Source organism: Strix uralensis, chromosome 5, assembly GCF_047716275.1.
Source record: "Strix uralensis isolate ZFMK-TIS-50842 chromosome 5, bStrUra1, whole genome shotgun sequence".
Taxonomy (NCBI): domain Eukaryota; kingdom Metazoa; phylum Chordata; class Aves; order Strigiformes; family Strigidae; genus Strix; species Strix uralensis.
Window position 1 is genome coordinate 3,258,641 of NC_133976.1, and position 25,057 is coordinate 3,283,697.

At 46.6% G+C, this 25,057-nt stretch overlaps 1 protein-coding gene across 1 annotated transcript in view; it reads left to right on the forward strand.

Annotated features, from left to right (window-relative positions):
• Nucleotides 1-25,057, forward strand: part of PLXNA4 (plexin A4) — a 429,280-nt gene that overhangs the window by 182,102 nt on the left and 222,121 nt on the right. Inside the window, exon 3 of the mRNA XM_074869684.1 lies at nt 15,115-15,246. Coding sequence (XP_074725785.1) covers nt 15,115-15,246 — 132 coding nt within the window. The remainder of the gene's footprint in view (nt 1-15,114; nt 15,247-25,057) is intronic.

Sequence of the window (25,057 nt, forward strand, 5' to 3'; positions counted from 1 at the left end):
AAACCTGAGGTTACTCTGTTTTGTTTCAGTTTCATGAAACTGATCTAATTTCACCACAACAAAACCTCGGAAACATGGAAAGCTTTCTCTCAAAAGGAGATCAGGCTTTGGGAAAGAATCAGAAAATGGTAATTCCGGTAAGGGGTCTGCTTTCAAACAAATCCTCAATATTGCAAATGCTTCAAGCTGGTGTTTGGATTCAGATCAGTGTGTACCTCCAAATGCATGGGTGTTGGCATATTATATCTCCCTGACTTGGAATTTCACCAAATAACACCCCAAACTTTGGGAATGTGAAACACTAACACACTCTGTCAGGACTTCAAGGAAAAGGAGTTGCTCCTACTTTGGAGGTGAGGTCCTGTTTCTTTTCTTGCAGTCCACATTAGTTCCTGTGGAGTCCCTGCTGCTACTCGTGTGTAAATCTGGGGTCACCTTGTTGGTTTACTCCAGCACAAAGCTGGAGGTGATCAGAGAAATAACTGGTTGCTCTTACAAGTGATTCTGCTGAAGCCTGAGCCATTGCTTCAGTGAAAGGGGGGGTTAAGCTCTTCCATCCCTCACCATTCAATTACTGTGCCACCACCTGTGCTCTGTGGCTGTGGAGGGGTGCCTCTGCTAGGACCCTACTTGGAGGCAACCTGTGCAAGAACAAAGCCAGGAGAGCCGTGTGAACCGAGGGGAAGAGCAGCACAGATGAAACGGGAGTAATTATGCATCTCAATACCCTCCCTCCCAAGCAGCGCTTGGCAGGTATATCTGATCCCTGAGTCTTTTGTGTCATGACTGGCACTTGCTGTATTGACGCTGAACTCCTGACCTTGCTTTGTCTTGCACCATGACTTTATGTCAAAATGGCTTTGGGTAGAGTTTCATTACCCGGGTTACCTCGAGGTCCCAGAGGAAAGTGATCCCTTGTCTCCTGTGAGCGACACACTCTTGCTGTCTCTCCCCAGCCCATGGGAGATAAGCGAGGGCTATGGAGACACGAGAAGATCATGCCCAAGCTATTCTTCCATCACCTTCCCATCACCAAAGGTTCAGCTGGGTTTGCTGCACGCTCCCTGCCTTGCATGATGTGTTCAAGATAAGGGAGAAAGATCCTGTTTTGGCACCCCAGGGACGTGAAACACAGCAGTGTCATGAGCATCTCTGGGAAGCAGTCCTGGGCTTTTTATCAAATTCTACTATCCAAGCATGCAACTGCATCGGTAGTCTGGGGTATGGTTTCTAGTCTGCTAGCAACCACCCCAGGAACACTTGCACTGTGTCCCCAGAAGTTTTCAGGCAGGACCTGTTTATTGGCCTCCACTGATATGTGTCCAGGTATGAGCTGCTTATACAGAGGTAATGAGCTGGGTAGGTAGATAGAAAGCCACAGGGTGGAGGACTCCTGCAACTCCTTATGGGATGTTACTCTTAGAGATCAGACATCTCAATCTCTTACATTAGAAGAAAAGTAACTAGCTGTCTTGCCTCAGCCAGGACATTGCTTTGGTACTTACCAAGGTAAATAAAGGGTCTGGGGGAAACATGGGACACCGGGTTGCAGACCTGTAAGTTGGTCCTGTTGGAAGGACAATGCCTCTTCTTAGCTCTGCTCTGACTTCCCTGCTGGGCTGTGGTCCTTGTGCATCACTTGGCTGAGCCAAAGCATCCCTAGAGATGGTTTGTCAGGACCTTCTTTGTGCTCAGCTTTTCTAGGCTCTCTACTTTCTGAACCTGCCTACATTTCATGTTTCAACTGCAGTTCCATCAGGTGAGAGGTTTTGGGGCTGATTCAATTCTACAGGATTGTGTTAGACTCATGAAAGCCATTCTAACTCCTTTGATGGGGCAACTTAAACTCCCCAACAGCTTGACCTAGGATCTGATTCCCAGCTCAGCAACCAGGCTCCAACCTGAATGTCTCAGGCAGCCTTTCTCCTCTCCCAGGAGTCCCCTGCCTCTGTCTAAGCAGAATAATGTCAGCACTCGCCTGCTAAATCCCTTTGGCTCTCCTAATTCTCTCCTGATCATGCCCTGTGCCTTGCACTCTGTGCCATACAGCTCCTTTAGGACAGTTCTCAGCAGACCTCCTAATCCTTTTAAGTGCACATGGAGGGCTCTGTTTCCTCCATGGGGTGGTCAGCTTTGCTCCCATAGACCTGGGTTGATGCTCTGCAGATGTTGGGGTGTGCTTGGCTGGGAGGAAATCACTCCCTGCCATCCTCAACTGCTGCATTTCCACATTTTGTCTCATAGTACATGGAGACTTTACACTGATGGTCCTGGCTGGTGATTTACTGGTGTAAAAAATGTGCCTATTATGCTCTTACTTTAAAATTCACTTTCAGATAAGTCAATCAAGGGCTTTGAATACACATTTGGCTAATTCTGATTGATGTACAAGGAACCCCCGTGATTAAGGTTCTGGAGATATGTGCTATTCTTACGCTATTGGAGGTAATAATTACTTCACTTCCACAATAGTTCTCATTTGAAAATTTCCAATACCAATCAATTTTACTCTCCCCAGCCCTCTCTGGTGGTGCCCCTAATAATGATCTGAGAGTCATGGGTATGTGATCATACAATATGCTGTTTCCCCCATGTCACTCTGAGCTGAGGGATAGTATTTTTGGAGTCTATACTTCCTATCTCAAGAACCTCCATTTAACCTTTCCTGCAGCCATGGAAGCTCCCCCTTAAAAATCATCCAGTCCACAAGTGTTTCAATGAAAAATGTGGAGACTGAAGCACTGACAGGGTAGGTGACATCTGTAAAGTCATATGGCCAGTTCATAGCTCAGCTAAGGTTTAAGATTCTGATTTTTCTAAGTCCCTTGTTCTAACTCTGGAGTCAAATAAGAGGATAAAGGAGAATAGAGAGCATTCAGTGTTACCAGCTCAGGCTGGAGTAAAAGGCTGTACAAAGGAGGGTGCTGGGAAGGAGGGGTGTTGATATTCACTGCTCCATTGCTCCATATCCAGTGATCTCTGATGTAATTCATTATGCTGCTCTTGGACCCATGTTTTCACCATGAGGGAGCAGGATTTTGCTCTCTGGGCTTGGGACCATTTTTCTTCTCTTTTGTTGCATGTCCCCTCTATATACTAGTGCCCTTCATCTTCCTACTCCAGAGCTGACAGCCCCATGCCCCCTTTTCTTTACTCTCTTAGCTGAGGTGGAGTGAGGGCTGTTGAATCTTTCCTCCTGCCATTCATGTTTGCTCATGTGGCATCCTCAGAAGTGGCTGCATGCCTGTGAGGGCACAGCAGTAGCTCTCAGCACAGGTGGCTGGATGTTTTGGGGATCCTAGGGGGACAGACGTGATGAAACCAAGTGACTGCATAGAGTGCACAGGGCCATTTGGAAGCTGCTTCCATTTCAGGAAGGACTGAGGAGATGGAAAGGGAGGAACTGAGCAGGGATGTGTATGATATGGTCTTTTCTTAAGGAATTTGGAGGGGCGGCTGTCTCTCAATTTGGTGGTGACTAGGAACTAGCAGCTCAGTGCTGGAGGGTGCAGGTGAATCCAGCCAAGTAATGTTGGAGAGGACCAACAAATTGTCTGGTGGCCTTGGAAAAAAAAAAAAGCATGAGTTATGGCTTTGGATCACTAATGAGGGACTGGCTGATGGGAGATGAGAGGAAGCCTTGGGAAGGCAAAGGCCTATGTGAGACACAGCTGAGCAGAGATGACTGCTGAGGGATTTGGTGTTGATGGAGGCTGGCTGGTGGAGGAGGTGGCACTTGCTGGGACCACTGCAACTCAGTTGAGACTGGCTGGTGGAAAAAGTGGTCTGTGTTGAGGCTGGCCCACAGAGAGACATGTCCCTTGGTCAGACATCAGAAACAAAAGCAGAGGAACCATTGGTGGTTCGGCAGATGAGAGCAGCCTTCAGTGGAGGATCAGTCTATGGGAGGTGACTGGAAGAGGCCTCATCCACTGTTTCAGTACTGGATCAGTTTTCTGGCTGCTTGCATAAAAGGGGAAAAAGGGCAAATGTGGAGCTTTGTCCGCAGATGGTACTTCCCTTTTATCTGAGACAATATTGGGACATAATCATTCACTCTTTTTTTTCCCTCTTTTTTTTTTTTTTTTTTTTCCTGTGGATAAACATAGATTATGAAGGTTAGAAAGGCTTCAAAGGATGTTTTTTATCTGATAATAAGTCCTTAATAGGTCACTTTGGCATTGCGAAATCCAGGAGCTGAAAGAGTCAGCAACTGAATTACAATAACCTTTGTGGAGCACAACCCTGTCAGTGGGGCTGGGGCCCAGAGATATGTGGGACTCATTATCTCAACCTTAGCCCGTGGGATGTCAACTGACAAAAAAGACTGGACAGAGAGTCTGGGCTGGCTGATTTCCTTGGAGAGCTTCTCTTTCAGGTTCCCCTTTCCCCTAGCCTTGGAGATAACGTGTCCCCACAATGCTGACAGGAATTGTTCCCAAGCCACTGAGCCCTCCACCCACCCAAGCCCCTAGCTTTTAGCAAGGAAGTGAGCAAAGAGCTCTGGCCCCCAGATTTCTCTGTTTTCAGTTATGTACTCACAGCCCATCACTCTCTGCATCTATCTGTAGTCATTTAGCACCAGCACCTGACACGTATCTGTGCAGGAACAGAGAATCTTACTTGACTAGCGATATAATCTCTGGGATGTGATTTTTGATTTGGTTTTTTAGAGAAAGTGCAAAAAGTACCCAAATCCTCATCAAACCAGGAGCTTTGGTCCACCTCTGATACACTGTAAAGGGAAATTGCAAATGCATCTGTATATCTCCAAGATTGAATGTGACAGGCTATGATTGAACTTCCTGCCCTCGCTGATGCCTGGAGCTGCACAGGGCACTGTGCTATCCGAGGTGTGTGTAAATACCCGTATTCAGATCAGATTCCCTGCGTTGTCTGCTACAGGCAGCAGGTACTTTTGCAGGGATGCCTGTGCTGTCCATGTGTGCTCCCACCCCAGACTCTGCTGGGTGTGAATATACACTCAGTGCATGCGTGTGCTCATCTTTACATCACCCCACGGCTCCTGGCTGTGCGTGCACATATTTCTGCATGCCTCCACACCTCTGCCTGCTCGAAAATACCCACCCTCTTGCATACTGCTGGGCTGATGTGTGCTCTGCTGCCCATGCCCATCTGTGTGCTGCTGCGTGCTCTCCTCCCCATGTGTCCATGCGAGTGCCCGGGTCTCTGCACGCGTGCGTGCCTCCCGTTGCCAAAGGGCAGCTGGCTTCCTCTCAAGTGACACAGTGTCATGGAGATCCGTGGGTGTCTCAAAGCTCACCCCGTCTGGCTGCAATCAAAGGACCCTTTGTGGGGCTGCTCTGCACCCCCCGCCGTGGGGCTCCCAGCCCTCCAGGTCACCGCGTTCCCGGCATGGCGGGATGAGCTCATCCCTAGGATGAATCTGGTCCCCCGGCCACATGAACAAACACTTATAAAAGACTTGTATTCATGCTCCAGCCCATGTTGCAATCTATCTGTCCTCATACCATCCCATATTACTATCATTTGCCTCAATTTCTGAGCAATTCCATGTAAGAATTTCTACACCAGGCCAACTATGTTGATATCTTGGCTCTGGTCGGTCCCATTCCAACACACTGGGTATTTCTGAACCAAAAACATGCAGGGCTTTAAGCCTTTGGTAGTGCTACTTGTCTGAATTGTTTTGATCTACAGTTTGACCCCTGATAAAGAACGGGCCAGAGTTAGGCAAGCATTTTCATTTGTGCACCTCACGAGCTGCCACTCATGCTCTCGTATGTAAAAGTTTAATTTTCATAGGGGTTTTTTTTCACTGTTGTTCCTTTCTTCTCAATCAAAACCCACTCTGACTGAAAACTCTTCATCCTCTTTATGAAGAACCAGGACTGGTGGCAGGAACAGAGTAAATGTTTAAAAAATAGATGTCCCCTCCCAAAAATGTTGGCCATGTAAATGAAATTCCACCAGTCTGGGAGAAATGAAAGTGCCTGGAAAGCTATAACTTTCCTGGCATGGCCAGTGGCTTTATGTACGTCTGAACTCCTGCACCCTGGGAAATTGGAAAAACTCCATGACCTATCAGAAGACCTACAGAGCTAATAGGTCCAGGCGATTGCTTCTCAGCTCATGCAATAGGGTGCTGTGAGGAGCAGGAGATGACTTTATTGTTGTAGCATAGCCATAGGTGTGCTGCAGAGAGGCAGCTGCAGGATCCAAAAGCCCCACCATAGTGCACATAAATGGAATGACACTAGGATGACCCTTGAGATTATCCACTAGAATCATAAATATGAGCATCAAGCAACAGGACCCTTGTTGTGAGCACTGAACTTTAGCTCTGGGAATGACAAATAGAGAACCCTTATTCTTCATGGAGGACCTGGAGGTGTTCTGTAGAGCACCTGTGGTAGGACACATGTCTGATAAAGCAATGCATGGATGAAGAGACTCAGCTCTGTTGCCAGCAGGGCTGAAATTCTGTGGAGCTTGGGAAGCAGACGCAGAGGCTGTATGGGCTCTTTCAGGGAAGGAGCAGAGTCATCCCATGCTCCTGCCCTCCCTTTGCTCTGGCAGAAAGGTCAGTGGAGCAGGTTTTTCCCTGATGTTTCATCTCCCAAATTACTCACTCAGCTGGTCAGTGCTTGTATGAGACTGAAGCCAAAAGTCTAGATGTAAAATCTGGTGGCTAACATGTTCAAATGGCCTCTTCGTTTGGCCAAACACATACCCAATGTAGACGTTAGCTCTTAGAGATGCCACTGCTGTCAGCATGAAGTTTCCTAGGACATATCTGCAGCTCAATGCTTTGAGTGCCTTGCTTTATTTTTCACTGATAGAAGGCAAAGCACAGCTTTTCAATCTCAAATTACTTTTATTTTAGGTTGCAGGGTTGGGGTAAGTGGAGAACAAGTGTTCAGGGACTAGGAGAGCACATGCACTCCACATGGCTGGGACCAAAGTGGCCACTGTCAGCAGAATCTGAGCAAAGTCCAGGAGCTGTGATGCCTCATGGAGAAGAAGGAGGAGGAATAGCAGGTTCGGGGCTCTGGCTCTTGCATCGAGCAGCACAGCCCCATTCTTGGTGGGGACTGGACAGCAAAGTCCTCACCTCATGCCATAGGTGAGTGCCAGCAGCCTGTTAATAGATCGCCTGGCAGGGCTTGTTGCTGAACACTGATCACTTGGCAGGCCATTACCTTGAAAAATGAGCTCTGCCGAGCTTGCCTTGTGTTGTTACAAACTAATGATTTGCATTGATTAGCGCGTGGCTCATGAGTGTCTAATTTATCAATCAGGGAGCGCCAGGGGAGCGTGTGTAAACCATGCTTTCAAAAATGATGTCATCTGTCAATTGGCTCATGAATGTGAAAGCTGCATACACCTGACATGCTCTCCCTGGTGAGGGAGAGAAAGGACCTGGTCATCTCCTTCCTTTTCCCCCTATGCCCAGTTCTGTAGCTGTCTCAATTTTGGGTGAACCCTGCAGTCCAGGTACAGCCTGGCTGGCCACACTTCAAGCTGTAATTATTATTTTTATGGTGCTGGGAGCAGTGGTCATAAACCCACTGTGTGAGGTTGGTCTTCTATTTATGTCTAATTTAGATCATAAATCCATTGCAGCCAGGAGTATCTCTTGCTATAAATGTTGGTGGGGAACCACAGTGGTATGGCACAGCAGTCATGTGCCGTGGACTATGAAAGAAAGGGGACCTCTGTCACCGAGGAGTTCACCTCCTGGCTTGCAGAGCCCTGTGACCCAAGGCGGAAGGTTCATTTCAGTGTATCCCAGATCATTCCATGCTTGATCCGTGATGAGACACTTATCCACCATGAAATTGAAGCACCTATGCCATGAACCAAAACCAGATGGCCATCAACATCTTGCCTCATCTTTCTCCAGGCCCTGCTGAAGTAAGAGGAATCCTCCCCTATCCCAGTGTGCTGTGCTTGCTCTGCAAGGGAGATATCTTATACAGCAGTCAGGCACGTCTCTGTTTGACCTAATTTTGCAGCCTGGCTGGATTACATGAGAGGTCAGTGGGTGATTCCTCTGCAGGGATTAGACCCCGTGCTCCTGCCCAGTGCAGCCACCCGTGCTTCCTGCCAGAGCCCGGCCGAGGGCACGCGGAGGGAGGATTACAGTGCAATGCCTGCAGATGATAGGGATTAGCCAGCTGTATTCTAGGGAAGTTGTTTTCTTGAAAACCCTATGTTTGCTCTTCAGAAAAAAAGGCCCTGGGAACTGTGTGGATGGAGAAGGGGGGGAGAACCATTCTCCTTGGCTGTTGAAATTCTATGGCAAATAAATCTTACTTGCTTGTTAAACACAAGATTTAAATCTCCTGAACAAAAGAAATGTAAACCAGGAACCTGAAGGAATTGCAAGACCAGTCCGCTTTTCTGTCCGTCCTGTTGTGTGAAGCAGATGTGTGCACTCAGGTGTACATATGCATTCCATGGAGAGAGCATGCTGTGCCTGTAGTGCCTTCTGCAGGGGTGTTCTTGTGTGTACAGCTCTGGGTCTGTGGATATAATTAGATGAGTGATCACACAGACACTGATGAGCTTGGGACTGAGTTTTAGAGGTGAGCCTTACCAGGGGCACTTGTTAGTTTAGGGTGTGGGTCTCCCTTGGAAGCAAAAGGCTGGAGTTGACTCTCCTCTCCTCTCCAGATCAGCTAGCATCACCTCTGGTGAGAGTGGCTGCCATCACGACACGTTGGTGTCTCGATAGCATTGAAAGCATGAGCGTTGAGAAGACTAAACACCTGGTATTCCAGGATCCTACTCTCCATATGGTTGAAGGTGCTCTGAGATCTGTATTTGGATGGGCTGGCATTGTCCATGCAAGCAACACCTTAAAACATCTGTACAAGTGAAGAGAGAGGGCTGCTGGCTGCTGACTATTAGGCATGAGAAAGAGATACCTCACCCCTTGCTTTTTCGGTGAGTGTCTCTAAAGGCCTTTTGGATCAGTAGATAGACGGGGTTATTGAAAAGCCATGTTTTATTAGAAATTGATCTCCTGTTAATAGGCTTTAGGCAAATTAGAATGGATTATTCAACTGGAAAACACATGCCAAAACAGAGGGAAATAGGAGGAGCATGGAGTGTCACCAGCCCCTTCCCCGTCTTTGCCGAGATCAATAGAGCTACATCACGTAACCCAAATCAATGGAAAAGCAGAAATAGATGATCATCATAACAGCCTGACATTAGATCATATGCTGTTTGCTGTGTGTTTGCCCCCTGACCATGCCAGGAACGGCAGCCAGCAGTCCCAGCGTCCGCTGGGGAACATGAGGTTCATAAAACAGAGAGGAACTGATATTGGAAAAGCAATGAAGTATTAGAGGCCCCTGTGCAGTCATAAGGCTGTGGCTGGGCACTGCTCAGAGCAGCCTGGATTGATGTGCTGGGCTCCAGGGCTGCTTGGATCTCTTAGAAATGAAGTTTGCAGATCCTTAATCCAATAGCAAGAAATAATGATGGTGATTTCAGTGAGAAGCCCTGGGAGAAGGAGAGACGAGGAGGAAAAAGGAGAGATGCCACAGGATATAGGTAGGACAGAGATTGTCCTGCCACATATGGCTTTCCTTACCCAAAAATATTTCTCCTCCTTTTAGAGGCAGTGCCACAGCTGTGTTCGCTCCCTTGCACCCAGGAGGAGGCAGCAGGGAGGAACTCTGAGACCTGCAGGGCTTTGCCTTTGAAATCCACCCTTGCAGTCTTCCTGGCAGCCACTTAATCACCTCCCCTGGGAACTGGAGCAATTTCATGGCCAAAGTAATCCACCAGCATTACTTGAGCGGGAGCTGCTGGAGCGCTGTCTGGAAGCGTTGGGTCCGGCGATGATGAATTCCCTTTAACTTCATCAGCCTGGGGGCTGCTGACGCTGCACAAAAGCAGAGTGGGAGGGAGGGATGGGTTGGCTGAGTGAGCATGGTTCACCAGTTCCTCTTTCATTTAGTTATTCATTTAATTATTTGTAATGACTATCATCCAACCAGCGTCTGCTCCTGCTGTCTGCCTGGCTGGCCGTCATGATCTTGCTCCTGACCACACTCTCAGGAGTCCTGGATGGGTTTCAAATGCTTTAGACAAGGGACTTAATGGAAAGGGTCTTGTTTTGACTCTGGTGGGCCAGGAGTGACGCTCTGGGCAGGAGGTGATGGTTTTAGAAGAGTAGGAAACAGCTGAGCTGAGTTGGCACAGTGGAAACGATCCATTCTTTTGCTGCCAGTGACCGGTCCAAGCTGCGTGAAGAATAAAATAGAGGTGAGGTGGTAACAGGGTCCTCATTCAAGAATGTGCTTCTGAAGTGTGTCTGAAGACAATTTTGAAGACAATCAGTTGACCGTGATTAATTTGCCGTTATTCATTCAGCAGAGCAGTCTTAAAGTGTATGAACTGGATTTTTCTTGGATAAAACAAAACTGGATGATGTTAACGTGCTCCAAACACCGATTCAGTCTATGGGATCAGGCTTTGGTGGGTCTGAAGTAAAGCTCCTGAAGCACACCTAGTATGCATGCTGGATTTTAGCAGAAACAGTGTCCCTTTACAGATAACGCCTTTTACACTATGCTATTTGCTAATGTAGTTATACAGTTTGGGAGAGGGTTTCCCAGCTCTGTTGCTGGCATGCTTGGTCACTTCACCCCTTTCTCACTTAACCTCCCCATCTGCACAATGAGGCTTTCCAAAAGAGACCGTCCCCAGCCAACTTAGCAGAGCAATAACATGCTAACAGAGGGACATGGTCCTCTCAGACCACAGGACAAGATTAATGTTCCAGTCTGGAAGGCAGGTGTTTCTGTTGCTCTGGTGGGCTTAAAGATACTTGCTTTTTGCCATGATCATGGTTTGTCTTCCAGCAATGTCACTAAGTGCTTGCTAACACTGATTCCTTCTTTGTTCTCCAACTCCACTGATTTTTCTTTGACCCTTTTGAGTCCATTTGGAGGGGTTTATTGTGTCCCTTTCTTCGATAATCATATGATCCCAACCTCTAAAACCCACCTCCCTCTTAGAAATGTGATTGAGTTGTCTGCCACCAGCTTGCCTGGGAGACTATGCTCAAGCATCACCCTCCTGTGGACCCCACAGCAGCTGGGAGACCCAGATAATGCTGAAAAGTACCGGTCGAGTGATGGAAGGTATCTTTTACCTTCTTTCATCTACCAGACCCATGTGCTGCTTGCCAGGATGCCTGTAGGGCTAGCCATGGCCAGGGTGGGAGCTCAGGGAAGGCCAGAGCCTGTGTCTTTAAAGATTAATAGTGTTGTTTGCTCATTAAGGAGATCATTTTGAAGTCAGCGCTAGCCAGAACATTCGAGTGCAAGCATCTGTTTGCTACTGGGAAAGGATATTTATTGTCTGATACTTCAATGGTTGTAAATAAACAGCCAGACCTAGATAATGTTCAGACAAACAAACAAACAGCTGCCAGAATAGGTCCCCTGGTAGCTGACCTTCGGGAAGCATCATGCTGATGTTTTAATAGCAGCCAGCTTTGCAGAACGAAGCCCAGTGAGTACAGCCTTCTGGGAAGCAGGATTAATGTGCAGCCAGACTGCGTTGGTCCCCGGGAGCTCTGCACATGTGTGTGGGGTTAAAGGAAGGTAGGGGAGCTTGGGGTGCTGAGTAGAGCATCTTGTGGTCCCAGGAGCGTGTGCCTGTCCAGGACAGACGTGTAGACAGTGGGAGCGGGTATTCCTGTGGTGGAGGTGATAAGCGTGTTTGTGGAGGAATGTGCACACATCTGGTGGAGGTGGTTGTGGTGGACTGAGCATTTTGAGGCTCCTGTATGGTCCTGGAGCCCTCTCCCTCGCTTCTTCCTCCCCTCCCTCTTGCCTTGCAGAGGTGCTTATGGTTCACAGGGAGTTTCAAGGAGAAATCCCCACCGGACTGTCAGTCAGGATCTAATCTCACAGCCTAATAAGAACATCTTGAGTATAAGAACAGCCATACTTCAGTCAGAAGGAAACTCTATCTATCCCAGCACCCCAGCTACACGTGGAGTTCATGGCTGATGCCAGCAAAGAGCAGGAACAGAGAAAACTGCTGGTGAATGCTTCAAATGCCCTGGAATTGGCAACCTGGGGAGCTTCCTGAGCAGAGATTGCATCTTTGTCCCTGACTTTAGTGGTGATCCCTTGCAGGCTTTGATGAGAATCTTCTCATTTCCCCTTCACAGACTCTCCTTTTGATTTTTTTCTAACCCAAATGCCCTGGTTCTAGTGGGTGCCTTGAGCCAGCAATAAATCTCTAAGAGAAATTTCTGTTGTGTTGTTTGATGCTCAGGACTGCAAAGAATGTGCAGGGAAGGTGGAGATCCTCTGGCTCCATGCCTGGGGTTGAACATAAGAAAGCCAGAGTTTAAGCCAGGTAAAGGAATGGCTTGAATTAAGAGCCAGATTTCTGGCTGCAAGCTACAATAATCACCTCTTTGCTGGCACAGGGCTTGCACTGTCTGTGCAGCGTGGGTTAATGCCTGCCAGACTTTCTGGCCTTCTTCTGAATTTTATTTTTCCTTAGCTACTAACTTTAACTAGAGAGAGAGGTTTCTGCACTTATAGCTGTTGGGCTGCGTGTGCATGAGTGCACGTGTGTGTGTTTGCACATGTACAGTGGAATGAGCTCTGCTCCTCCCTCCATCCCCCTCTGCAAAATAATGACTTTGCAGGCAATTAGGCTAGCAATAGCTGTTAAATCACTTCCGAGTATCTCTGTTTTCCTGGTGTGAAACCTCTGCAATCTTTTACCTGCACCAAATGCATAGGGGAGATCCCTGGGGGCTGTGCCTCCTGTCTGCACGGTTTGTTAACTCCACGCCGCTATTTCTCCAGCCTGCCTCTTCCATCTCTGAGCTCTTTCTCCTCTAATGGGGACTGGCAAAGGCTGAGGACAGTGACTGAGCCCTGGGGTGATAATTGGCTGCTTACATATCTAGTGGCCTACAGATCTGACCCTGACAGTGCTGAAAAATCAAGGTCAAAGCAGCAAAGACATAAGGTTTGTTTATCACAGTGATCAGCAGAGAGAGAGCGAAGATCTTCTGCAGCCCTCTGATGGGGACGAGCAGCCACAGGGGACTGGGGGGAGATACAGAGCTGAAACAGCAGACAGAGCTCCGTGACCGCTCCCTGAAAGTGAGAACTTGGTGCAGGAAAGTCTCTGTGGGAAATAGGGAAGGCTCCTGCTGTGGGGGCATTCGAGCTGCCCTAGGCAGAGCCCCAACAGGGAGACTCCTGTGTTCCTCAACCTGCAGCCCTTTCTGTGTCTCTTTCCTTTCTCCTGACTGTCCTAAGGGGAGTGACTCATCCTGAGCCTGTTGGCCTCTTTGCCCTTGATCTCATGGGTGAATCACATCAGTGTCCACTTTCAAGAAGAGACTCCGTGGAGATGAATTCACCCATTAGAGACCATAGACACGAGCGAGCCCTTTTCTCCAAGGCAGTCAGAGCCAGCGGGAGACACGGACGCTCAGCGTTGGGCTTTAGGCCCTGACCTCTTTGTGTGTTGATGCTGAGACGTGTGTTGCTGTTATCACCAGATCCATCAAGATGACAAACTAACTGCAAATCCTCCAGTGTCATTTGACCATCCCAACAGCCAATGCCTGCACATGCACCCCATTCTGTGGAGGTTCACAGATAGTATGTAGGATCTGAGCATCCCTGAGCATCCTCCACACCCTTTGATGTCACAGGGAGGCCCTCTAACTCCTCTCTGCCTCATTTCCCATGTCCTTCCTGGGGGGAATAACATTTGTTGTCATACAGCAGATGGGGAGATTGAGGAAGGACAAAGATAAGAATCTGTACATCATTGCTGCTTTTTGCTCATACAGGCTTTCCAGACCCTTTGTCATTCCCTCTCTTCCTTTCTCTTTGCCTTTCTAATATAGAAGATGATTCAGGTTGAGTTTCTTGGCTGAAAGGTTGATACAGAAGGAGCAAGCTCACGGACTGTGCCAGGGAATGCTGGGAATGGGTCTTGATACCATAAGTTCTCCATGGCTTGTTATTTTCTTCGGGTGGGAAGGGTGCTTTTTGCTCAGCTATCAAACTGCACAAGTGCAAACCAGGGATTGGGAGGGAGCCTTTGGTCTGCCTTTGGTGAGGAAGCTATGGAGATCATGTTGTGGGGCATGAAGCAGATCCGCTACAACTTTGTTTCTTCTAGACAAGGGTATTGAGATGTTTGCTGCAGGATAGAAGATATTCTGAAATGAAAGGCAACACACTGAAAACAAAGCAAGGGAGGTAAGGAATGTGGATGCATCTCTGAAACACATTGCCATGGGCTTTGCTGAAGCACAGAGCCTCACAAGATCCAGAAGGACCCGACACTCCTGTGGATAGCTAGATTATCCTGAATTGTGATTGTAGTATTGAAAGGGCTTACAAACCTTCTCCAGCTGCTTTTGAGCCCAATCTCCTGAAACGGGTTTTAGACGGGTAAAGAAAACTCTGGTGCTTTGTACATTTTCTTCTGTATCGCTGGGTCACTGTCAGGGATAGACTGGGACTGTGCGTCTGGTTCCTTCTCATAATTCCAGTTATTGATGGTTCTAAGTGACACCCTGTTATGAGATGTGTCTGGGATCATAAGGTGCCATATTTGTGCAGGACTGATTTCAATATCCGATATATGTAATCAACAAAAGAAATAAACTCTGTTGTATTGGACACTGCAATAATATGTTGCCCCATGGAATATTAGCAATAAGAACAATAATACTGTCTGACTAGCATTTGAGTGAGTCAGTCCTGCAGACTCTTGTGTGGTTTTTTATCTTTTGCTCATCATCACCACAAATTCTGCCCTTTGTGGCATCATTTTCAGCTCAGTAGATTTGTCCAGGCAATGACAGTAACACAGTGATAGTGTCAGATAAAAGCGAGCAGGCTATGGATTGTTCTACAGTGCCAGCAGAAGCAGTTAAACCTGCTTTATCCTTTAAGTGAGGAGGCAGGGAAAAAGTTCACTTTGCGATGACAATGGTTATTGTCCAAAAGACTTGGACCACAATACATTTCTCCAGTGATTATTCTACAGTCTCCATGGAAGGAGGAGAAATACTCATGATCTCTCCCTGCTTTTCTTTTTGCTCTGCAGATCCGTGTGGATGGCACCACTAAGAACACACTGGAGTATGAGATTGTGCAGGTGGTGGATACTGGCCCCATATTACGGGATATGGCTTTCTCGGTGGATCATGAACATCTCTACATCATGTCTGAGAAGCAGGTAAGAAACTCCATCAGTCCATGGTGCTTTGAAAGATTTTAGCTTGATCGTGCAATGGACATCAGAATTGCGCGATAAAGTTCTGATGGTGAACACAGTTGCTACAAAGATGCGCTCTGTTGTTGATCTCATCATTTTTCATGCTTAGAAACCATTACGTTTATACACTGATGCAATTTTTGAGGGGCCGGGGCAGAGAACTAAGAGGGCAGAAACCACCCCCAGCATTGCTTTATGCAGTACACATCCTACTGGCTACATGACAAGGAGTTGCTGCTTCATCTGCTGCGTACCACATTGCTCTCCACCCCCATTCAAACTGTGGTTACATCTGCCGCAGATAAGGATAAGTGTAACGCTGAATCATTTGGCTCCAACTGGAATATTTGGAGAAGCTGGAGCCTCTTTGAGACACAGTGATTAAGAGTGTAGGATGCTGACTGCCAGGGTGCAAGCCAAGTTTAGCATGATGTTCCTGTTGTGTTATTAGTATTATTATTGAAAATACTAACAGCCAGATTCCAGGGAATGACCAATCTGGGTGTTCCACATGGAAGGCTGGATGATTTCAGCTGAGCGCTTGGCCTTAGGAAGTTTGCTGCTTGGGGTGGGAGGAGGAAGAACTAGTTTTGCATGAAGAAATCCATTGTATATAGTTAGTCTTGTGGACATACAGGGTTACTTGAGTTATCGTAACTGATTGACTCATGCATGCTCAAAAGGAGCTTTAGATCCCCAGAAAAAAAGGGAGAAATAAGGGATTGTGGTAGGGTGATGGCAGGTGCCCTACAGTGCAACTTCAGTGGAGGCTACCAGTTCAAGTCTGACATGTTCACCCAATCATTGAGCAAGTATTACCCACCTGACTGTGGATCATGTCAGTGGCACCAAACATAAAACACCCACTTGATATGCTTCTTATTGACTTCATGAATTGCTTGGAGGATGCCTACAGGTTCCAGTAGCACTTTCAGAGCAGTGTGATTTCCTCCCAGTGTCACCCAGTTCCCTAACACCAGGATCCCCCCTACATGTTTTGTGGTGTGCTCCAACCCTCTGACAGCACTGCGCTGCAGTGGTCAACAGTCTTGAGGGTGGAGATGGGCCACAATGTCCCCTCCTTTCATCCACCCTCATGGCAGTTTTACCACCTGCAAATTTCTGCCTTAAAAATGCAACAGTGAATAAACGTTTCCTCTTCACCTGCTGTGATTTTATAGACGCTCCTCATATCTTCTTCAGGTGGCTGTTTCCCAGGCTGTGGCTAACACTGAAATCATCAGCCTTTACCTAAGGATTGCTGTGGTCTGGGAGCTCAGATGTGACTGACTATCCTTTTCCCCATGCAAACTAGGGGGGGTTTAGTTTCCAGTCTATGACTATCATTTCTTCTGCTTGAACCATTTTATTTTAAATGTTCTGTGCCTCTGCGATGTCTCTGACCCTATCCCTAAGCTATGGATATTTACACCTAAAACTTGGAATGGAGAGGGGAGTAACTCTGTATATTCATCTTTATTAAAGAGGCCCTGAGATAAAAATAAGTCAGGAGAAAGGATGTGATGACAGAGCTGGGATTGTTCTCTCATATGCTCCTTGCTGGGCAAGGATGGGATGTCACCTCCAGTGCTGAAGTGAAAACAGTCCCAGTCATCTGTTGGGATGGAGTGGGAAGCTGGAGGCAGGTGATGCTTGCGAGATCCTGTGAGACTCTGGTCAAAACACTGTGCCTTTTTCTCATCCTTTTACTCTGTGGGTCTTTTCTTTTTATTTTGAGCATAATGACCTTGCATGGTCAAAGCCCTTGAGCATGATGATACGCCAATAATCAATCCACTGATTTCAGATTTTCTCACCTTCCTTTTTGTGCAGGCCCATTTGGCAACAGGCCAACTCAGATACCACCATTGACTTTGTACAGTCCTTCAGATTTACAGAGATAAGGGGTCTGGGTCCCTTGGACTGGTTGGTCTCATAACACCCAGGAGCTGCCTTGATTCTCTCTAGGAAAGGGCAATGGGACAGCACTGGTCATTCACTCACTTTCTTAAAAATGAAATCTGGAATAAGAGGAGAAGTTTGGTTTTCCTCCAGAGACTTCCAAGAACATATTCTTGCTGGTATGTTGACTACCTGCGCTTCCCTGACCATTACAACATGAGCAGATTCATTTTGTGGCTGGCTATTCTGAAACACAGGCTTAGGCAGGTTTTTTTTAGGACCACAAGTTGTTGATGGAGCCTCCTGAGAGAGAATTCAGGAGCCCTGTGTCTCCTGTGATTTATTCAATCATCTCCTCCCACCCATCTTTGAAGCCCAAGGGTGTCTGTATGAGAGATGTCAGTGAAAAGGGCATGGACTGTTATTATTTAAAATCTGATCCAATTTTGTGAAACACTCAACACTAGAGAAGCCTTTGCTCATCTCTGATTTTATCTGCGACGTAGCAAGCAATGTGAATGACAGCACTGCCGTCACAGCAATACAGTCGCTATCTGTGTGCTCATGATATAATACACTTTTAAGTGCTCGAATGAATTAACATTTGTAGAGCCTCAGTGCCTGAGAGTGGGTGCAGGGGTTTGCCTTTGCTGGAGGCAGGACTGTGAACAGCGTGGAGGAGTGCAGGCTGGCCTTGGGGACTCTATATCCCACCCACTCTACAAGCCAAGTTGTACAGTTCTTTTCACAAATGGATGAAGATCTGACTTATCAGAGGTTTTCACTGCCCACAGAAATCCCCTGGTATTGTGAGGTCTGTGGAGATGAGGGACAGGAGGGTGATGGCTTGACCCAACCTTTTCAAAGGCAGGCACCAGGGCAGGTCCTATCCCTGGAGAAGGAGGAGGTTTCTCCTCCCTCCATCTGCTGGGCTCAACCTTGGCTGTACCCCAGAAATAAGAGTGATTCTGTTGGGTGTGTAGCTGCTCCATTAAAAGCATTTTTGCCAGGCTTGGTTCCATTGCTTACCAGTCCTCAAGAGGAATGGAAGCTCCAACGATAAAGCCAATTTCTCCAGCTTGTCCCAGTCCTATCGTGGCTCCGGCAGGCCTGGCAAGTATTGCTCTTGCCATGCCCCAAAATACTCTGCAGTGAGGTGTTTGGACTCAGCTCAGCAAGTCACCCATTAACTTGAAACACCTTCAAAGAACTGTCACTATAAATCTGGCTACAAGAACAGGCTTTCTCATGGTGCCAAAAAAAAATATCCCCTGTCATTTTTAAGGTCAACATCTTGGGAGCAGAATGCAACAGCTTTTCACCATCAGAGGGGCTCCATTATATGTAAATACATATTTTACAGGGAGATTGGTTGAATGAGGGAGACGGGAAGATTTGTCACCAAAACCCAGAGACACATTATACAGAGGTCCCATCATTTCATAGAGGTGTGGGAATATGCATTTCAAGTGCAAACATGTATTTCAAGTCCCTATTAACAGAGGAGGGAAGGGTTGGTGCATGCATTGGATCTGTCGTGATTTATCAGGAGATCTGCCATTTAGCCCCATCCTTCACAAAGGCTCTGAGTGAGGTACAAGCTGGACGGTGCTTCCCACTGAACGGGGGTCTCGTGTGGCAGAGGCAGGGAGAGGGCTGCTCCAGGGTGACATTTCCTCACTTAGCTGTCTGAATGGCACTTGTCCCTGTACCGTGATGTTCCCTGGGGGTCATGGGGATATCAGTACACTGGAGGCTTGGGCTGTTTCTTTTCCTTATTTGTTTCTGGTGTGCAGACACTGGAGAGTCCTCTGCCTCACGCGCTGATCTAAAGGGATGAGGAGCAGATGGGGAATGTTGCTGGAGGAGCAGGGGGAGGAGGCCTGCAGTGCCTCTACATCTCCTCTGCTCCTCATCACACGCTCACATGCCTCCTCTAACCCTCTCTCTGAATCTCATCCCAAATGAGAAGCCAGAGCCTACAAGCTCCCTGGAGCTCTCTGCAGAGGTTAAGATGCTTATTGCACCCCTTCCTCACTATCCCTGCCTCTCTCTCTGATCCCATCCCTCTTTGTGGCCCTGTCCTCTTATTTATGGACTTGCACTTGTTCTTCTGTCACTCCTCAAGTCCTGGCACCCCCATTCCTTTGCTCTCTCCTCTTCCAGCTGCCCCCACACTGCTGGCTGACCATGCCTCCTTGCCTCCTTGATGCTTAGCTGCTGATGTGCATGTGCAGCCCAGTTCTACATGTCAGGAGGTGCAGGAAGCTCATTTTCCTGTTGTGGCTTTGGACTGGTATTTGTAAGGTCACCTCCATCACCCCCTAAATATCTCTGTTTCAGCATGTTGGACTCCTGGGTCTTTCCCAGTGCTAGGTGTGTTTTGCAAAGCTGATGCAGCACCTGGAAGCAACTCCAAGACACAAGAATCTCAGCTTTTCCCTTTGATATAGAGGGATCAAAGGGAAGAGCTAGAGAAAATGAACTTAAAGGCTCAAAACCGAGAAGGCAAACAGCAAGAGGCCCCAACTTCATGTTATTAAAATCCCAAGGCTTTGAGCTGCCTCCTACTTTCGGTTTACTAATGGCTAGGGAAGACTCTGTTCTGCAAACAGTTTATGAGTAATACTACATTTGACTCAAGGAAGGAGATTTTCTGTCTCTCTGTGCAGGCAGGTTTGTTTCGTGCAGGTGAGTCAGCTTCACGCTCCAGGGGAAAGTTGTGCTTCTTCCCTGCAAACTAGCAGAAAGTCATCCATGATCTGAGAATAAATCACATCTGTGCAGTGCTATCATTCCCTAAAACCATTACAGTATGTTGAAAGTGACACTGGTAGGGTCATGCGTAGCAGAAGCAGATAGGTATTTTGGAGGTTCTTTTAAACTTTGCCAATGAAATATCAAATAAATATGTACTTCAACTAAAGCATGGCAGAAACCACATTTGGTAAAAATTAAGTAACAGTATTGCAAATCATGTTGACAGGGTCTTTTTGGCCTTTCTGTGTCTGTTTCTCATTAAAATGGGGAAGGCTTATACCTATTTGTCTCTTGAGATTTATTCTTCTTCCCTTTGCCGCTGAGTCACTATCTGCAACAGAATTATTGTGTGCAAATTAACTGCAAAAGAAGAGGTGGTGACTGGCTAGTTTACTTCTGATTTCATGACCACTGATTAAAATCTCATCTGCTGCTTATGTTATCATATCAATTAGTTAAAACAATCATTAATAACTTTACTTAATTATAACTTAATTTCTTCAAATGTGGTCTTTGCACAAGATTTCAATTAGCATTAACTCATAGGTTTAGAGTGGCTGTTTCCAGGGGATTGTCAGTTTGAGGCTGTCCCCAGAAACACTGGCTCAAGATCACAAGTTTTAAAAATAACTCAAGAGTTTTTCCTTTTAATTTGCATTTGTTCATTTGTGAGCCATCAGATTGTGTGCAGACCATGTTTTTCATCACTGGTCCAGAACCAGAAAAGGCAGAAATGATCTTGTTTGAAAATGGAAAACTAAGATTGTCTAATAGATGTGACTTTTTGACCTGCAGATTTAAAAGTAGCAGAGACACCCATAAACTGTAAATTTTGGCACCGTTGTTGCAGATTTCTGTCATTTGACTCTGCTGTTGTGCAGGCTTTTGGAGTATTGACTGTCAACCTGTAGAAGGGGCTACTGTGCACAGTGTGAGACATGACCACTGTGCGTATTCACTCTTTGGAGATGGTAAGGTCTTCTGCAGGACTCCCCTGTTCAGCTTCTGAAAGCCAGGAAGGAAGGGTGTTGACAACATAGTCCCTTCCTTGGAGTAATTGTGTGCTGCTAAATGAGACTGACATCCTAGGTAAGATCAGGGTCATCTAAGAGGCCCAAGTCAAGAGTTGAAATGCACGCTGTCTTTACAAAGATGTGTCATGATAGGCTCTCTCTAAATTCTCAAAAGAAGAGGACTCCAAACTGTCGATTTCATTGCCCAGCTTCCCTACTTTTGAGCAGTCCTGCACAAAATGGACAGGGAAGAACAGTTCCTAGAGTTCAATCAAGCAATGAGTGTAATCCCAGTTGGCAGCAAAGGCAACTTTTGTTCTCTTTGACTGTTCTTTCCTTCCCCTAAAATACTACTCATTACCCTCAGCAATATCAGAGGCTGAACTTCGCTCTCCTTTACATTTGCTTTCACCTAATTAAGGGCCTGTTAAATAAGGTCAGATGCTCTCTGAGAAATGACTGCATAGATGGAAAATCCTGCATGGATGCTCAGCTAAGGATGGAAAAGACACTGTGTGAGTGCCTGTGTTTCTCGGCCAAGAACGATAAAAATGATTTGGCCCACTGGCAAAATGGCAGCACGTTGTGCTGCTGACTCTTTTGAAATAATTCTTTATCAGCAAAAGGCATATTATTGGACAAAGTTATAATTTAGCTTGATTTTAACTCTTTTGTTGCTAGCATATGGGTATCCTAGGAGTAAGCAGCTGTGGGATAATTAAGGGAGTGTGGAGTCCCTTAACCTCCTGCTGGGTTGGTTGTGTGTTCCAGCAGGGATGTAAATAACTCAGAAAGCTGGGGTGAGCAGGTGAGGAACCAATTCAAGGTTTTGAAGTTGTCCTAAATAAGCCATTTATGGCAAGGGAAGAACTTTCACCGGGGACTGCCTCCATCCCATGAGATGCATGGGCATCTGGAATCTCATCTCCCACTGTCCCTCAGCCTTGGGCTTTTCACACTTGAATTAAGCTCTTTTTATGCTTTGGAAATGCTTTTGTAAGCCAGTTTGATGCTGTATTCAAGTGCCCTACTTTGCCCTAAATCAAGTACTATGCTAAGTGCACTGGAAAAGAGAAAAGGTTTGCAATTGAGAGACAGTCCAGGATTTGGGAGAGCTAGACTCACCCTGCTTTGCACACAGTCCTTGTACAGCTGAGGGCAAACCACTGTAACTCCATGTGACCTGAAGGTACAGAAGATATTTCCAAGATCAGGACATCCATTGGAGCTCTCTGCAATTCCTACCACTGGCTGTTGAAAACTCAGGTGTTCTCCTGACACCTGAGGCTTGTGTGCATGCCCTGATAAGAGCTGGAAAGCTTTGCTGGATCCCAAAGTTCACAGGAACTTTTGTTATGTTACCATCAGGTACCTAGACTGAGGTCTGCTGTGTGTATTGGAGAGGGAAATGTTTCTTGAGAGAATAATTGTTCTCTTCTTTGTAGCATCCTGTAGATGACATTAAGTTATAGCTTTCTTGATCCCATCTAGAAGAATGTTGACAAACCCAAGATGTGTGGAGGGGACTAACCGGGAGCAATTTGTCAGTCTTTCACTGGAGGGAAGGATTTAATACAAAATGCAGGTCACTATCCCTTTGCTTCATGCTTGGCTTTGCTTATCCGTGCCAGAGCCCTGTCTCTTCCAGAACTGTCCCATCCCAGAGAAATTACTTCTCTGCGAGCACACTGCATTAATCACTGGGATCCAGCTGGGGGGGAGTATATCAGTGCAACTGCTCAAGTATTTTGAATACATGTATCTTAGCCATGGACAGAATCTAAACCCTGCTTGCCGGCAAGACATGAATTCATAAAACTGCCCTCTGGGTCAGAGTGCTGGTGAAATTTTTGAACTTCAGCAATGCCTAATGTCAACATTCATCTCTTAGCTTGCCAGAGTCATCCCCATGCCAGATGCTTCCTCCACAGGCTGCTCAAGGAAGCAGCGCAGGAGCTGGAGGATGCACAGAGGCTTTCAAAGGTGCTGTGTTCCTGTAGAGGATGGTTTAATTAGTCTTTGGGACTCCTTGCCTTAAGGTACCCATGTGATGGACATAATTGTAGGGGGTTGCCTGGCATCATGAGATGAGGAATGAGGTAGGTCATTTAGTCTAACCAGGTCTCCCTCCTGTCCCCTGTGTTTTTTAAGTGGGAACATTGGTCCTTCTAATTCATGGGGCTCTGCTTTCCCAAAGTAATAGCTACCCCCTGCCTCGCACAGAGGATGAAAAAAGAGTGAGAATGGAGGAAAGAGTGAGCAATACCCATAAATGCAAAAAGCATTTGTAGCGTCATTCCCCGGGTGAGAAGCAGCAGGGACTATCGATCCTCAGGAGCGGGTGACGGGTGGGAAGCCATGCAGACGTGTCCCCCGGGGCACAGTGCTGCCCGGCACACGGCGTGTGGGTCATCTGGCACTATTGATTGCGGTGCTGTTCCTCTGCGGTGTGGCCTCTCTGAGTCAAACACAGACTGCTCAGTAGAGCTACCATGCTGTTTGGGGAAAAGGAGGTGGATCTGTGGAGTTAAAGGCATCACTCCTCTTGTTTTAAATGAAAAATCCACTCCTGTCTCTCTGAGTCCTGCCAGACTGGTAGGTTGTGGTTTCAGCTGGGAATAAGTATTAAAGGCAGCTCAAGGAATCTAGCTGGAAATCTGAAAATCTCCACCCTGCCCTCCCCCAGCCCCTGACCCTGTAATAGACCCAGAAGAAGGGAGAAGAAAGAGGAAACCTAAGAAGCTGGCGATTACGTGTGAAGCCTGGCAGATCTGTAATCCTGGACTCCATTAAACATCTGTCTCCTCCAATCTCACTGACAGCCAGGTCTTCTCTCCGCTGCCTCGCACAGATCTTACTTGTGCAGGTCACTTGAAAGCACCAGTTGTTAATCATCCCCCTGCTTTGGTATTCCACTCCAGCCCAGCCTAGGCACCAGTGCTCCCAGGGAGGGAGGATTTGGGCAAGACAGACACCCTGGCTCAGAGGTATAGGCACTTCCATACCTCTTGGGTTTAAGCTCTTAAATCTAACACATGCTTGAGTGCTTTCCCGGATCAGTGACCAATCATTGTCAGAGACCCTTCTCTTAATTATTGCATTTTAAATATGCTTCAAAAGTTGTTTCCATTGCAGGCTCATGTATCTTATTACTTTTCTGAAGCAGGTATTTGCTCTCTTGGGGCTTTTCCTTACACTGTAAGTATGCAGAGTTATCATTTTCTAATGCCTTTTCTATTTTTCATGTGATATCTCTGAACTCCTAAGCCTGCTCCTTGTTAGTGGGGATTAATAGGCTTTTCAATGTGCTCCAGAATTTGCTGTGTCTTCTGCACTCATGGCTTTGAGTCCTTCTTGCTTTAGGCCCCTGCTAAATATCTTTCATCACTTTATATTACTTGATACAGTCATTATCATCATAGATGTGTGTAGCAAGCACAGGAAAATGAAATCCATACCAGAACCTGCTCTTGAAAGAAAAACTGGATTTTATGTTCTTTTCTATTAAAAAAACACTTTAAAGTCATATTATGGCCTTTTGAAGGTTTTTTCCAGTTTTTGTGATTTTCCAGTTTGTGATTGGAGAAAAGTGTACTCAACTACCCTGAAAAGTATTTTCTTGTTTTATTTCCTAACTAGATGAAGAAATAACAGGAATCCTTGAGACCTTATTTAATTTGTTTTGCTTTGTTTTCTTTTTTTAGAAAGATATTTTGAACCAGAACACAGAACAATTCGTTAATACTCTGTTGTATATCTGTATTTTTTTTGTAGTGTAGGCTTGGCCTGCTTATCCACTTGTGTAGATAGACAGTGCAGCCCAGGAAGACACCCATGTCTTCCCAGTAATGACATTCCCTCGAGTCTGGGCACACACCTGTAGTTGTGTCTTTATGATAAATGTAGCAAGGCTAGGGTTTTCGGGTAGTTAGAAAGATTTGAGGGGACAGAAGAATCAATGCAGAAAGTTGTGTGGATAGATCAGTGGGTGTTTGCCTGCCCATTCAGTGGATGTTGTACATGGACGGGACAATTTCTCTGCCAAATGTGCCCCATGTGTCATTGCCTGAATAAGAGTTAGGTTAAGGTTGGGACTT